Raw genomic sequence first — 14286 nt, forward strand, 5'->3', positions numbered from 1 at the left:
AACATATTTTGAAATAATGAAAACTGAAAAAAATTGATAGATATTGGTCCGCGAGTCCCGAAACAGTGCTTTCGAGAAATGTTAAGGTAACTTGTATGTGAGTCTGAGTGCATTGGGTGTTGATGTAACATTGCATCTCTCTCCTTCTCTAGGACCCTGCTGGCATCTTTGAGCTGGTTGAGCTGGTGGGAAATGGCACCTATGGGCAAGTGTACAAGGTAAGACTCAGACAAACAAAATGCATAATTATTGCTATCGCATAAAACATGCCATAAAACGGCAAGGGCAACCCCCCTACTAGACTAAAGAGTCAAATTAAAAAACTAGGTAAAATTAAGAAAACACTTTGATAAAAAGAGAGGTTTTGACCTGGGCCGACCTGGCGGTCTGGGCACCTCGGCTCCTAATGCCTGACAGTGTATGGCGGGTTCAAGTCCCAATCCTGACAAACATCCTGTCATACCCAAGCCCCCAGGGAGGCTCTCCAGCGTTGACATACTCAGCCCTACTGGTCAGAGTTGGGCTCAACTCTGACCAGTAGGGCCGAGGAACCTGCCTGAGGAAACCCAGTGCAGCTCGGGTTTAACATTGAGCACTCGGTTGCTTCCGCATTTGGACACCAACTGTCGAAATTGGACACCAACTGTTGGTGTCCAAATGCGGAAGAAGACCGTTCTTCTGGGTGCTTCAAAACGCCACTGCACTCCGGTTGGGTTCTATTCCTATTACCTCTCTCTCTCTCTCTCTCTCTCTCTCTCCTCGTTTCCTGTCTGTCTCCACTTACTCTATCATTCTGGGCAGGATGTGTTTTACTCCCTAATATTTGTATTGGCCCCAAACATCCAGGTTGGTTGGGCTTAAGTCTGTCTCAGACTTCAGCAGTGGGGCTGACATGGGGCCCCTAGAGCAGAAGGTCTGGGTGCCCATGGTCCGGAACTTGGTCTTGGGGGAAGGTTGGTGTTGGTGCACTGATGTGTGAGAAGGGAGATCTTACATTCAGTCCTGGGAACCAGTGAAGTGAACATAGGATGGGTGTAATATATGGTCATATTTTCTCACTCTCATCAGGATCCTAGCACTAGCTGATGAAGTTATTAATTAGTCATACACTCATGTTAATCCTTTTCATTGGTTAAATATGTATAATAAATCACACCCGTGTGAACTGAGTGGTGCAACTCCCTTCTCCCCCCCCCTCCTCTCAGTGACCCTCTGGTGTGTTTAGGGCTTAAGACAAAATGTTTTTTCAAAATGTTTCAAAAATAGCAAATCTACAAGCTCAAAATGTATGGTGACACTTACACTGTCATATGACAAAGTACACTGTAAAATAGGATAAAAGATGATTAAGTTCTGGCCTCAGTTCTGGTCATTGACTAATATAATATAATATAATATTATATATATAATATTATTGACATATTAAAATCAGTCAATCATGTCTTGTCTATTCAATTCTGACTCACTCTTCCTATGTTTGGAATAAAGAATGCACATGTTACACAATATAGAGAAGGAAAAGAGAGAACTTGCACAAGTGTGGGTGGAATAGAGCACATGTGAACTAGACTTGAATAGAGAGACAAGAAGCAGGAACTGGGTCATATTATTAATGTGTTTTAAAATACTTCTCCCTTCTCGTGGGTGCCTGGTGCCAGTTAGGACTTAGGTGCTATTTACACGAGGATGGTGTTCATAAAAAACGGCAAAATAAAGTATCGTTTGCTGCTGTCATTTAGACGAGAACCATGTTCACAGGAGGTGAAAACGCAACGAAGTGAAACCACCTCCCAGAGTGGAAATCTTTTAGAACGCCGTTTCCTATGGTCTCCATATAAACAGGCAAAACGGTGGATCCGCAAAACTTGTGACATCATGGCTTACGTCAGCTCTGGTCAGCTCGCCCCGTGTCCGACGTTTTTACATGGTGTCATAGGCATGCGTCAGTTGCTAGGGGAAACGAACAACAACAACCATGTCGGATAGTCCGGTTTGCTGGAGGTGTGATGAGGACGCGACGTTTGTTTACTTTCTGTGTAGAAGAAGAACGGAAGTAGTTCTACGCATGCGTGACTTATGTCTATGGTTTATATAAGCGCTGCGTCACACGGACCCCACAAGGACACGCGCCACCTAGCGACCTGGCATATATATGCATGCACTTTGTAGCGTGTTCATTCAAGTGTGCGTTCTCATGTAAATGGTCCAAAAAAATGAGAACGCAACGGGACTTTGACGTGTTATATGGAGATGGTCGCCGTCTAAAAGAGGCCTTAGACTACATGCACTTTGTAAGTCGCGAGGACCCAGGTTTGAATCTGACTCCCGTCATGTCCTGCATATCTCCCTTCTCTCCTTGTCTATCTATCTATTACTCTTACTATATCTACTGTATATTATTTCTCTTCTCCCCTTATCTCTCCCTCTCCTCCTTTCATCTACCTCTTCCTTCATTATATATAAGAGTCTCTCCCTCTCTCTCTCTTTCTCTCTCTTTCCATCTCACTCTCTGAGGGAACATTTATAGCACTTTATCTGACATACTTCAGTAGGGGACGTGTTTATCCGGGACACAGGAAGTGCTCGTGCCGAGCTGCTTCCTGTCCTGCCATGACATCCAGTGGAAGAAGATGTACTTAAGTAAAAGTACAAAAGTATTGGCATAAATAAAAGTACTCATTATGCACAATTCTTTTCAAATGTTTTCACATTTTGTAATTGAAGTTTTCAAATAATGTAGTGGCGTAGAAAGCACAACATGTGCCTCCAAAAGCACAGTAGTGTAGTAGGCTATAAGACGGTATAAAGTAGCAGAAAATTGTACATAAAATGTTACTCAAATACATTACTTTGCGTAACCTTCCACCAGGGATGACATGACAAGCTGGTGTTTGAGATGTTTGTGCGTGTTGGCGGCCCTCAGCTGCTTCCTCCTGTCGTTTCAACGTTCTATCTCTCCGTCCAAGTCATAGCGTCCTCTACTGCCCCTCTGTCCTCTGTTCCTCTCTTCCGCTCTTTATTGTCCTTCTCCGTCCATCCCCCCCTACCCCCCCCCCCTCCCCATCCTGTTCCATTCCATCCAGTTACTGTTCTTCACTGCAGCGGTTCTCAAACATTTTCATGTCAATGACACATAAATTAATTTGGCTGTAGAGTAGACCCCCATCTGAATATAATGTATACCAGCAGGGACCCCATACAAGCTTTGTGTTATTAAAACGATATTAAAAGTAAATAGCATTTGTTTTTCTTTTCTTTTTTTAACACATTAAGTTCTAGGTATTAACTAATGACTTTGTCCGCCACCACCATTGTTTCTCAGCGTATTTTGAAGAGCCACGGGACCCGAGGATGAAAACAAATGCATTTTGTAATCTGTTTACATTGAGGCGCATGGAGACAATTAAGAGTTTTCATTTCCGGTTGTATATATCCTATAGTGTAGCAATCTAGAACTATTCATACGTTGGCCAAGAGCGCCCTCTAGCGTACTCACTGAAAACGCAGACGTCGATGGCGGTTAAGTGTTGGACTTGGTCTGACAACCAGTGGCATCAATGGCAGTTAACGTTTTGAATAGCCGATGTGTATATAAACAAAGGGTGATGCTACAATATATTCACAAACTTTGCTGGGGATCCTCGGGAACCCCCTCAAGGACCTTGCAGACCACACCTTGAGAACCACTGCCTCGCAGCCTGTACATCCTCTCTTTTGCTGTTCCTTGTCTTCTTCCATCCCTTTTTTCCATCCTGTTGGCCTTCCTTTCTGAAGGACACCGACTTTCAGTGGTCTGCGGCCTTTGCTTATATCGTGTTTGTGTGTGTGTGCGTGCGCGTGTGTACACATGCGTGCGCTTTTTATGTTTGCACAGGTCTGTGCATATAAATGAGCATTTGTGTGCGTGCACGTGTGTGTGTTGTGTGTGTACCTAATGGAGCAGTGAGTGAAGGTCAGGTGGTGATGGAGAGGAGCTGTTCCCTCTCCTCCTCTCCTGATTGGAGCAGATGAAAGGTCAAGCTGAGGTTGGACATGCCTCTCCACGCTCCTAGAAACAATCTTTGACAGCCGTGTGTGTGTGTGTGTGTGTGTGTGTGTGTGTGTGTGTGTGTGCGCGTGTGTGTGTGTGTGTGTGTGTTGCATATGCTTTTGTCTGTCTGTATTTCTCTGTGTATGTGATAGTATGCGTGTGTGAAATGAGGATGGGGGAAGAGAACAAGAAAAGTGAAGGAGAAGAGGAGAGTTATGTGTATCCAGCCAGTTATTGCTGACTGGGCTGTCTTGGTGAAAGTCACGGCTCATTTGCTGGCTGACATTCAGCCTGTCGGTCTCCGATGCGTTACCGGACCACAGAATAGCTATGGCAACAACACCAGCAGTCCAGCACTCTGGCCTGGGATGAGGTTTCAGCGTAAGGATGGAGTTGGTAGTGAATTAATGCATGAAATGGGTCAAGTGCAAGGCTTTCTCTGCTGCTGATGCTGGCGAATGTAAATACTATTTTATAAAGACACCCGGTCCCAGTACCCACCCGCCCATGCACTGGCCCCCGGTCTCACACACTCCTAAAATAAAGGGGAAGGAAGCTCAAGGGATTCTTGAGAATAGACAATGTGTCTGGCTTTGTGCGGTTTACAGAATATAACACACAGACTAGAGTATCATGTTTAGAGTAAAATAAATACATATAGGAAAATAGTGACTGCAGACCACTGTGAGTACAGGTACTTGAGATGAGAACAATGCACCTAATTTTCCTAACCGCTTTTGAGGCTGAGGGGAAAAATAATTTTACGAACAAAAAGGACCAACAATGAGTCTGAATGGTAGTAGCAGAAACAGAGTGATTCATATAGTTCCTCAGTGGTCGCAATGCTTGCAGTATGTAACTGTGTAGCCTTTAGTGAGTAGGTGTGTGTCTGATCCACAGCTATGATAATTGGTCTCTCTAGCTGGGAGGGAATTCGTGAAAATCGTGCACTTGGTGACAAGTTTTAGATTTTTTTGCCATGCTGTTAGCATTGTTTCAAAAACCATCGCAAACGAGTTGGGCTTGCCCCCTAGTGGTCGGTTTGCAATGGATGCAATAGTAGATAAGTCGGGTTGAAACCACAAATAATTTATAGAATAAAAATGTCAATGGATTCTGCTACTATTGTGTATGTTAACATACTCAAAATGTAGGAAAGTTTAAGTTCTGGAAAGGCATAATTTTCAAGATGGCGTCCACGATGGCTGCTGGGAGCTTAAAATGCCTATAAACTGGGATTAAAAAAATCACAACAATTATGCACTTGGTGACACGTTTTAGAATGTTGGCATGCTCTTGGGTATGGGCATAAGGTTTTCAAAAACCATTGCAAACGAGTTGGGCTCGCCCCCTAGTGGTCTGTTTGCAATAAATCCAATATTAGATGCTGAGATCCCCCTTCCCCCCCTCCTCCCCCCACAGTCAGAGGTGTCCTTGCCAAGGGATGGACGTCAACATAAACATTTAAACCAAAATATAGCCAGAGGGACTTTCTGAAGAAAAACACCCCAGCACAATTATATAGTGGCTGATAGAGGGAAACAATGCAAAATATATAAATATACATATATTTTTTAATTTAGGCTTAAATGTTGTCTATACTACATTTAATACTCTGATCACAGATAAAAACAATGACAATGACAAAGTTGACATTGCTAACATCCCCACAGACACAAAACAGTAACTTAGGTAATACAAATATTATTGTGGAAGCTCTGTACCATGCCAACAGCTATGTCTTCCCCTATTTCCTCTCGTGCGTGTGTGAGTGTGCGTGTGCGTGTGTGCGTGAGCGCGCGTGTTCCACCACGTGCTCATAATCATATTGTGTATTACTCCATTAATTCTATACAAATAGCCCCATTGCCTTCTGCCACTGCATTGCTTATTCGGTGAACGTCCTTTGAACCCTGTGTGTGTGTGTGTGTGATGGTCGGTGCAGTGTTTTATGTTATTGGTGATAGCAGTATAATGTTGCCCCATAGCTCTGCAGTGGGCCTGTGTCTGGGAGACAGCGATAACGGGTTTATCAACTCTTCTATTACCCCATCTAGTTAAATGTTACAGACCTCTCTCACACACACACACACACACACACACACACACACACACACACACACACACACACACACACACACACACACACACACACACACACACTTGACTACACCTTCTACTATCCACGTCTTTACCTTTCCATGCCTCTCTCTCTACTACATATACATCCCTTTTTATCAATATAATGTAATGTGATCACATCTCCCTTCTTCTCCCCTCCTATGTGGGCTGAAACCTCCACAGTCAACTGCAGCCCACTATGTGTAGTATAATCTTGAGGGGTCACTCTGAGGGTGTACAAACGCAGCAGGGCCATTTGGTTCCATCTTATACACTCTCAGAGTTATAGGTCCCCTTGGTTCCATCTGTGCATTCTCTGAGTTAAAGAACACTCAGGACTTTACAGGGTATGTGTGTGTGTGTGTATATATAGCTGGCTGCTCTAAAAGGGCCATAAATAGAGAACATGGGTAGTGCTGAATAATTAAAGACCTTTGCTATCTCCCTCTCTCCACTGTACCCTCCCTCTCCATCTCTCTCCTCATCCATGCCCCCCCCCTCTCTCTCTCTCTCTCTCTCTCTTTCCTCTCCCCGTCATTGCCCTCTATTTTCCTCCCTTTATCTTCATGTCCCTCCATTCTCCCTCTTTATTTCCCCCGTGTTTGCAATGTTTGTGTTACTTTCTCTTTGACTATCTTGCCCTTCTCTCTCTCTCTCTCTCTCTCTCTCTCTCTCTTCCTTCCCCTTGCCTCTTTATGTTTTTTTTATATTATCATCCCTCTGTTCTCTTTTATGCACCATCAACCGTCTTTCAGACTTTCTCTCTCTCTCTCCCTCTCCTATGGCTGTGAATATTTGATGGGGCTTATGGGAATCGCTGTCCTCTGAAGTGAGGAAAGCTTGCCGATTGCCGGGTGCGTTTCCGTCCTCTTGGCCCAGTAGCCGGGGCTACCTATACCGCGGGACGACGAAGCGGCCACCTAACTGACTGACGGGCGTATCGATCGCTTAATTGATTAATCACTGGTCGGCGGCTGCGGCGTTCCGCCAGGCGAGAATGCATTCGTCTCCCTGATGGATGCAAGGAACCAATCATACACCCGCTCATAATAACACATCCATGTCAGACATACATGGTTGCACGGACACACACACACACACACACCAGATCGACTATCAGCTCACCCTTGGTGGCAATCTAACACTTCCTGTGTGTGTGACTGTGACTGTGTGTGTGTGTGTGTGTGTGTGTGTGTGTGTGTGTGTGTGACTGTGTGTGTGTGTGTGTGTGTGTGACTGTGTGTGTGACTGTGTGTGACTGTGTGTGTGTGACTGTGTGTGTGACTGTGTGTGTGTGTGTGTGTGTGTGTGTGTGTGTGTGTGTGTGTGTAAGACTGTGTGTGACTGTGTGTGTGTGTGTGTGCGTGTGTGTGTGTGACTGTGTGTGTGTGTGTGTGTGTGACTGTGTGCGTGTGTTCATGTCCCCTCGCTGTGCGTTGTCTCCATGCGCTCCGGCAGTTTCAGAGGGAGGGAGAGGGAGAAGAAGAGTTGGAGAGCAATCTGGATATGACTCTGATGACAGAATACGTTCACTCCTCCTCAGGCAAAGTGCTCCACGCAGTCTTTAAATATGCACACACACACACTCACACTCACACACAGACGTACAGTGGATCAGAGCTTTTTCATGAGCTAAACTCTTTACAATTCCATTTTGTTTGTGTGTGTGTGTGTGTGTGTGTGTGTGTGTGGGGGGGGTTGTATGGGATGACTTTCCCCTACATCACTCTGCATGTTTGTTTCATGTAGTTACTTGGGAGCAGAGGCCATGTGTGTATATCTGTGTTCATGTAGTTGTGAACAGAGGCCATGCGTGTATATCTGTGTTTGTGTGTGGTTGTTATCTGCGGTCTGAAACGGGAACACTATTGCCGCAGCAACACATAATGGAATCACGTGCTGTTGTCGTGACATCACAGCTGTTGTCACGTAATCTGTTGAGCGTGGCGCGCGGGCCGCGGGGTGATCCAGGGTCCAGCGGAAGTAAATGGAGCGTGTGCAGATGTCAATTAGGAGCCGGCCCTCATAGCATCAGTCAATCACACCTCCCTCTTTTATATCCTTCTCAGCATATCTGTTGTTTTACTCTCTCTTTCACGCTCTCCCATCTCTCTAAAGCCTCATTTTGAGTACAAGTGTCCTTGAGCAAGACAATCCCTAATTGCTCCCGATGTGCAGGTTGGTTTCCTCCGCTGTGTGTGTGTGTGTGTGTGTGTGCGTGATGCACATTCTATGTAAAGCGCTTTGGATAAAAGCGCTATATAAATGCACCATTTATTTATACTTGGATGCAATGCGTTGTGACCTTGTAAAACTGCTGCTTTCAGCGAGCAACGGGTTGAGGTTTTGAAGCAAGCATAATAACCACTGTTTCATACTTTTCACCAGCCACTAAGTAAGTATAACGCTGTCCCTCTCTCTTCATCTTTCTCTGCACTTTCCTACCAGTAATGTCTTCTATCTCCACTTCACCTACCCTTTTACCTCTTATCTACTCCTTTCTCAGTGTCCCGTGCTCTCTCTCCCCTAACTGCTCCTCATCCTTTCTCCTTGCCCACCCAAACCCAAAAGTAGGGAATACAACTTCAAAGTCCTTTTTTTATCTTACTGATCTGTGAGAAATCATGCTGCAAAGGACCATGGGAGTTTCTCTCTCACGCAATACCACCCCCACCCCCAAGTCACACACATACACAAATATACGTGCGTATTTGCGTAAGCTGGCAGATACACGCACGCACACAGTGCACACACCTCAGAGAGCCAGCATGAAAAGGCAAAGCGGCTCAAAGAAAGCTAGAAGTTAGACAGCCTGCTTTCATCCTCCATGTCTGATGTGCTATACGTTCCCCAGTTACTTTTTCACGGCAAAAACAAAAAGACACCGGTTCCTAACCATCTATCTAATCTCCACAGTAAAGCAAAATGTTGATACAACAAATCAGTAGTGGGTACACTACACATGCTGTGTGACATTATACTACTTCATGTGTGAGAAAAGCTGTGGAAAGATGAGTGTATAGTGTAGTGGTGAACAACACAGCCTTTAGGACGGTTATGAACCCTAACATTTGGCGAAAATAGCCAGAGCATGGTTCTCAAATGGTTTTTAATTTCGAGGATCCTCCATAACAAATGAAACAAACGTCTATAAATGCCTATAAATACTTTTTAGGCTGTCAGGCTTACATTCTGTGTTTCAATGCAAATATCTTTTGGCGTGTGAGCTTTCTGGAGGCCTAGGGCACCATACGAGCTAGAACCAGCCCTGCTGCATATATATTTTCAGGGCCACCGCCATTTTATTTAGAAAACATGTGCCGTAGGCAAACCTTCCTTCTGCACCCCACTCGCAGCCAACACACGACCCCCCCCCCCCCCCCCCCGCAAACAAATTGCCCTAGTTGTAGCACAGGATGTTAAAATCGCAGACAGTTGCACTACTAGTTGACTGTCAAGACATTTTCAAAAGTACATGATTAATGCCAGTGTTCTCAAGTACTGCACTTATTTATTATAAGTACAATTTTGAGGTATTCAGTATTCTCTCTTCTCTTTCTGCCTCTTCCACTCATGGACGCACCTTTTCGGTCTTTTCACCATTTTCTACTCCTCTGCATTTAGTATTAACAATTTCAATACTTTTACTTCTTCCCCACTACAAACTCCCACCTACAAAATATTGTACTTTTTGTAGATTAAAATTATATATATATATATATAATAATTATAATCTACATCATCAGGTCCCTGATGATGTAGATTGTACTTTTGGTACTTTAAGTATATATTTATGCTGATACTTTTATACTTTTACTCAAGTCAGTTTTGAATGCAGGACCTTACATAACGGAGTATAATATACTCTGTTTACTTGTAGGTAAAAGTACCATACTGCACTACACATATGTAGTGCAGTATTGGTACTATAGGTAAACTAAGTAAACAATTTGAGTACTTTTCCCACCACTGATCAATGCTCATACAAATATCTTCTCTGTCGGCTGACACGGTTTCAGGGCACCAAAGGATCAATAGCACACAGTACACTCCCTGAGCGCTCCACACATCTTGTTTTAGCATCCATGGACCATGAGTCTCACCGATCAGTGTACCACTGCATTGTCCCTGGCCTGTGTCAAGGTCAACTGACCCAAACGGTCAGTGTACCACTGCATTGTCCCTGGCCTGTGTCAAGGTCAACTGACCCAAACGGTCAGTGTACCACTGCATTGTCCCTGGCCTGTGTCAAGGTCAACTGACCCAAACGGTCAGTGTACCACTGCATTGTCCCTGGCCTGTATTAAGGTCAACTGACCCAAACGGTCAGTGTACCACTGCATTGTCCCTGGCCTGTGTCAAGGTCAACTGACCCAAACGGTCAGTGTACCACTGCATTGTCCCTGGCCTGTGTCAAGGTCAACTGACCCAAACGGTCAGTGTACCACTGCATTGTCCCTGGCCTGTATTAAGGTCAACTGACCCAAACGGTCAGTGTACCACTGCATTGTCCCTGGCCTGTGTCAAGGTCAACTGACCCAAACAGTGACGCTGAAGGGGAGTGCGTCTGTAGGGCGGTGGTTCTCAACCCTGTGGGATGGTGGACCTCAGACCATTGCAAGTGGTCCTCCAAATAATTGGCAAAATATAACATTAAAGGTCATGTCAAAATTGAAAAGTGAGTTTTTCATTTTCATGCTGCTAAATATGAACTTAAAGTATCTATAGTGTATAGTATGTCTATGTCCGTTCAATTGATCCAGCTGGAACATATATAATGATTATAATCGATTGATTTTGATTGATTGATTGATTAGTCAAGAATTTACACAGCGCATGCCTCATGGTATAGTTAGACATTAAAGGAGTAGTTCACCCAAATAAAAAAAGTTTTTTATCAATTACACACCCCTTGAAAACCTTGAATTCATGCAGATGTATTAGTTTTTGTCTCGTTTCTGAGCTGATCATGATGACCGGCTTAGGAATGCCACAAAAGCTAAAACATCTCCATGAATTCAAGGCTTCATGGGGTGTGTAATTGATATAAAATAAGTCATTTGTTTTGGGGAGAAATACTCCCACTCCCATACTAAGGCTAAAAGTATAACACAAAAACGTCCTGGGGATTTGGATCACAATATCACAACATTCTCTTGATCACATGTACGGCTGTCGTGCTAAGTGGTCATATTGGTGGGTGACGAACCATTGGCCTAAATAGGGTGCCATGCGAGCTATAACCAGCCGTGCTCGCCTGCCTCGCCTCACAAGCCTCCAGGCCTCCTTGCCTTGTCTGCATGCCTTGTTGCAGGCACATGCATTGCATGCATACATTCTGCTAAACCACACCCATCCGGGTGAAAGTGTTATTTAAAAATCAGTCTAATAGGTAGTGTAGTCGGGTGTGACAGCAGTGGGTAAAGATCCTGACCATTAGGCGAGGGGTTCAAATCCTCCACGGTGCCTCTGGCCTGGCCGCGCGTCCAATGTCCATACGAGCTCAATTGGCCATGTTTATAGGAGATAAGACAAGAGTACACAGAAATGAACAGGGAACGACTACATTGGAAGAAAAAGAGGGAAATATCTAAAAACGGGAAGAAAAGAAAATAAGTCACATGGTCATATGATGAATTACAAGGCTTCAGTGAAACATGCTCACCACCACCTACAGTATTTGCCATAACCTTGCAGCAGCTGCAGTGGAACAATGCAGTGTTACAGTACACTGCTATTGGGTGGAAATGTTATCTATATGTTCAAAACCGTTATGCTACTAAAGTAGCTGATCTACAAGCTCATAACGCGCCACATCGCAACACATTGTGAGCATGTATAGATCTGCAATTTTCACTACTTTTGTGTGATGAAGTAGGGCATTCACTGAAGAACAAAGCCGAAAACCAATATGGAGATGCAAGGTTTCTGCCCGGCCGCCAACGAGTATAGCGGTAGATACTGGGGGGCATGTCATGCGACAGTAGTTGTTCACAGCAGCAGAGAGAGCATTACTTATTCACCAACCTCATCAAGAAGAAGAAAAAAAAACATTGTCTCTCTGTATGAGAGGTTAGCGTGCTAATTGGCAGACACGTGTAAATGAAGGAAGAGTGCGTGCTTGTGTTAAAGCTAATAGGCTTGCTGCAGCAGTCAGCAGCTCCGACACCGCAGCCTATAGGCTAACGGCGCTGTTGGTTGTTTGATGTAGCGTTCCACTGTGTATGTGCGCGTCCTGTGTGTATATGTGTAATGTGTATGTGTGTACGTGTGTTTGTGTGTCGTATTATATTTGTTGGGAACAACAAGGATCAAAGAAAATAATTGTTCTGGTGCCCATGAGGAAAATGGTTATTTTGTATCTGGTTGAGAAAGATCTTTTGAGTATTTGTTACAGTTTTCATTTGAAAGGTTAGGGATATGGACTTCGATGAGATAATTGTTACTTTTGACCAGCGGGTTTGTATAAAGAAGATTTTTTTTATTAAACTTGTTTTGATGTTCCTACAAATGCAAGTGTCACCTTTGTGAACTTTCATCTCTATGTAAAAAGAGCAAATCATAGAGATAACTATAGTAGAGAGAGGGTGAAATTACTCTATCAACAGCAATACAAACAGTAAGAGCTGCATCGTAGCATGCTTGCTCTCTGTCTTTGTCTGTCTCTCTCTGTCTCTCTGTCTCTCAGTCTCTGTTTGTCTCTCTCTGTCTCTCTCTGTCTGTCTCTCTCTCTCCCATACTCAGCTCTTCAATCTCCAGAGTCCTCGTGAATGAACTGTGAACCATGACTGCATAGTGTATGTTGCTTGTTGCCGTGGGAACAGCAGATGTGCCCATTCTACCCTCTCTCCTTCTAACACACACACACACACACACACACACACACACACACACACACACACACACACACACACACACACACACACCTGGTAGGGTGTTAATTAGCCTACTTCCTCATCCTCTCTGTCTTCCCCAAGGCCACGCGCCCCACTTACCCACAATGCACTTCTGTCACCCAGACTAGGGTCAATTAGCCATGCCTGCTGTCAATAACAATTTCTCATTCTTATTACTCTCTCTCTGTCTCTGTTTCACGCACGCACGCACGCACTCACACTTACTGATAGTGTGGTCTGTGAAGAGCTATTTAGTCAGGGTTTTTTTTTCTTCTTCTTTTTTTAACACCAGGGTGTGACTTACTGTTCATCAATAACCTAATCAATAACCTATAACAACCCTGCTCCACTCCATTATTCTTTGGCTTCCTCTGTTCTTTCTCTGCTGGTCTCGGCCATTTCTTATTCTCCTGAATAGCAACTCCTATGTTTTGTGTATGCTCTCTCTCTCTCTCTCTCTCTCTCTCTCTCTCTCTCTCTCTCTCTCTCTCTCTCTCTCTCTCTCTCTCTCTCTCTCTCTCTCTCTCTCTCTAAAGATTCCGAATTTGTGTTAAACTGCTTTTATTATTATGTTTAGGGGCCAGGCCCAAAGGAGAAAGGCCCCTATTGTTATTCGACAGTTTTTTCTTCTTCCGCCACTTTTTGCAGTTTTGGCAGTTCTGTTGCTTTCCACTAAATTCGGCAACACGGTAGAGGGTCATGGGAAACGGTCAAGAACTGAAGATCACAGTCATTCGTCAAAAAAACCTCCCAATCTCCCTATTATATGATTGTATGAATTATAGATCCACTCCTGGGATTTTCATAGCCTGGTTAACCACTCCCCCTTGAAATCACATTTCCATTCATTTGTTCGGAAGAGTCTGGACTCTGGACCCTGCATAGTTGGCTGCGGGAGTACAGCTTTGACAGAAGACCCCTTCAGCCAATCAGCGTAAGAAATAAAGTCACATCCATCTTTTATGGCTTGGCCCCATCTTATCGCTGCTTGCAGCTATATTTATTATTATTAGGGGTCAAGTCCAAAGGGCGCAGAGTCGTAGACCCTCATTGTTTCCGTGACAAGTCCGCCATTTTAGCAGCTTCGGCAGTTCTGAGCTATCGTTCTTCACGAAATTCGGCAACATGGTAGAGGGCCGTGACCTTTAGATCTCCCGATGAGTAAATTGTTATGATTTGCTCGATCCACTTGTCAGCCTTTATTAGGCCACGTCAAAGAATTTGCATTTCCATACATGC

The 14286-nt window shown here is 44.3% G+C and overlaps 1 protein-coding gene across 3 annotated transcripts in view; it reads left to right on the forward strand.

Annotated features, from left to right (window-relative positions):
• tnika (TRAF2 and NCK interacting kinase a) overlaps positions 1 to 14286 on the forward strand; it is a 101461-nt gene that overhangs the window by 17736 nt on the left and 69439 nt on the right. For all 3 annotated transcript variants that reach the window (XR_014570835.1, XM_083791814.1, XM_083791815.1), the window contains exon 2: positions 153 to 218. Coding sequence is in view for 2 of the 3 variants with exons in the window: in XM_083791814.1 (XP_083647940.1) it covers positions 153 to 218 (66 nt within the window). In the remaining variant the exon portion in view is untranslated. The remainder of the gene's footprint in view (positions 1 to 152; positions 219 to 14286) is intronic.

The sequence above is a fragment of the Protomyctophum parallelum genome (genome assembly GCF_964188405.1).
Source record: "Protomyctophum parallelum genome assembly, chromosome: 20".
Taxonomy (NCBI): Eukaryota; Metazoa; Chordata; class Actinopteri; order Myctophiformes; family Myctophidae; genus Protomyctophum; species Protomyctophum parallelum.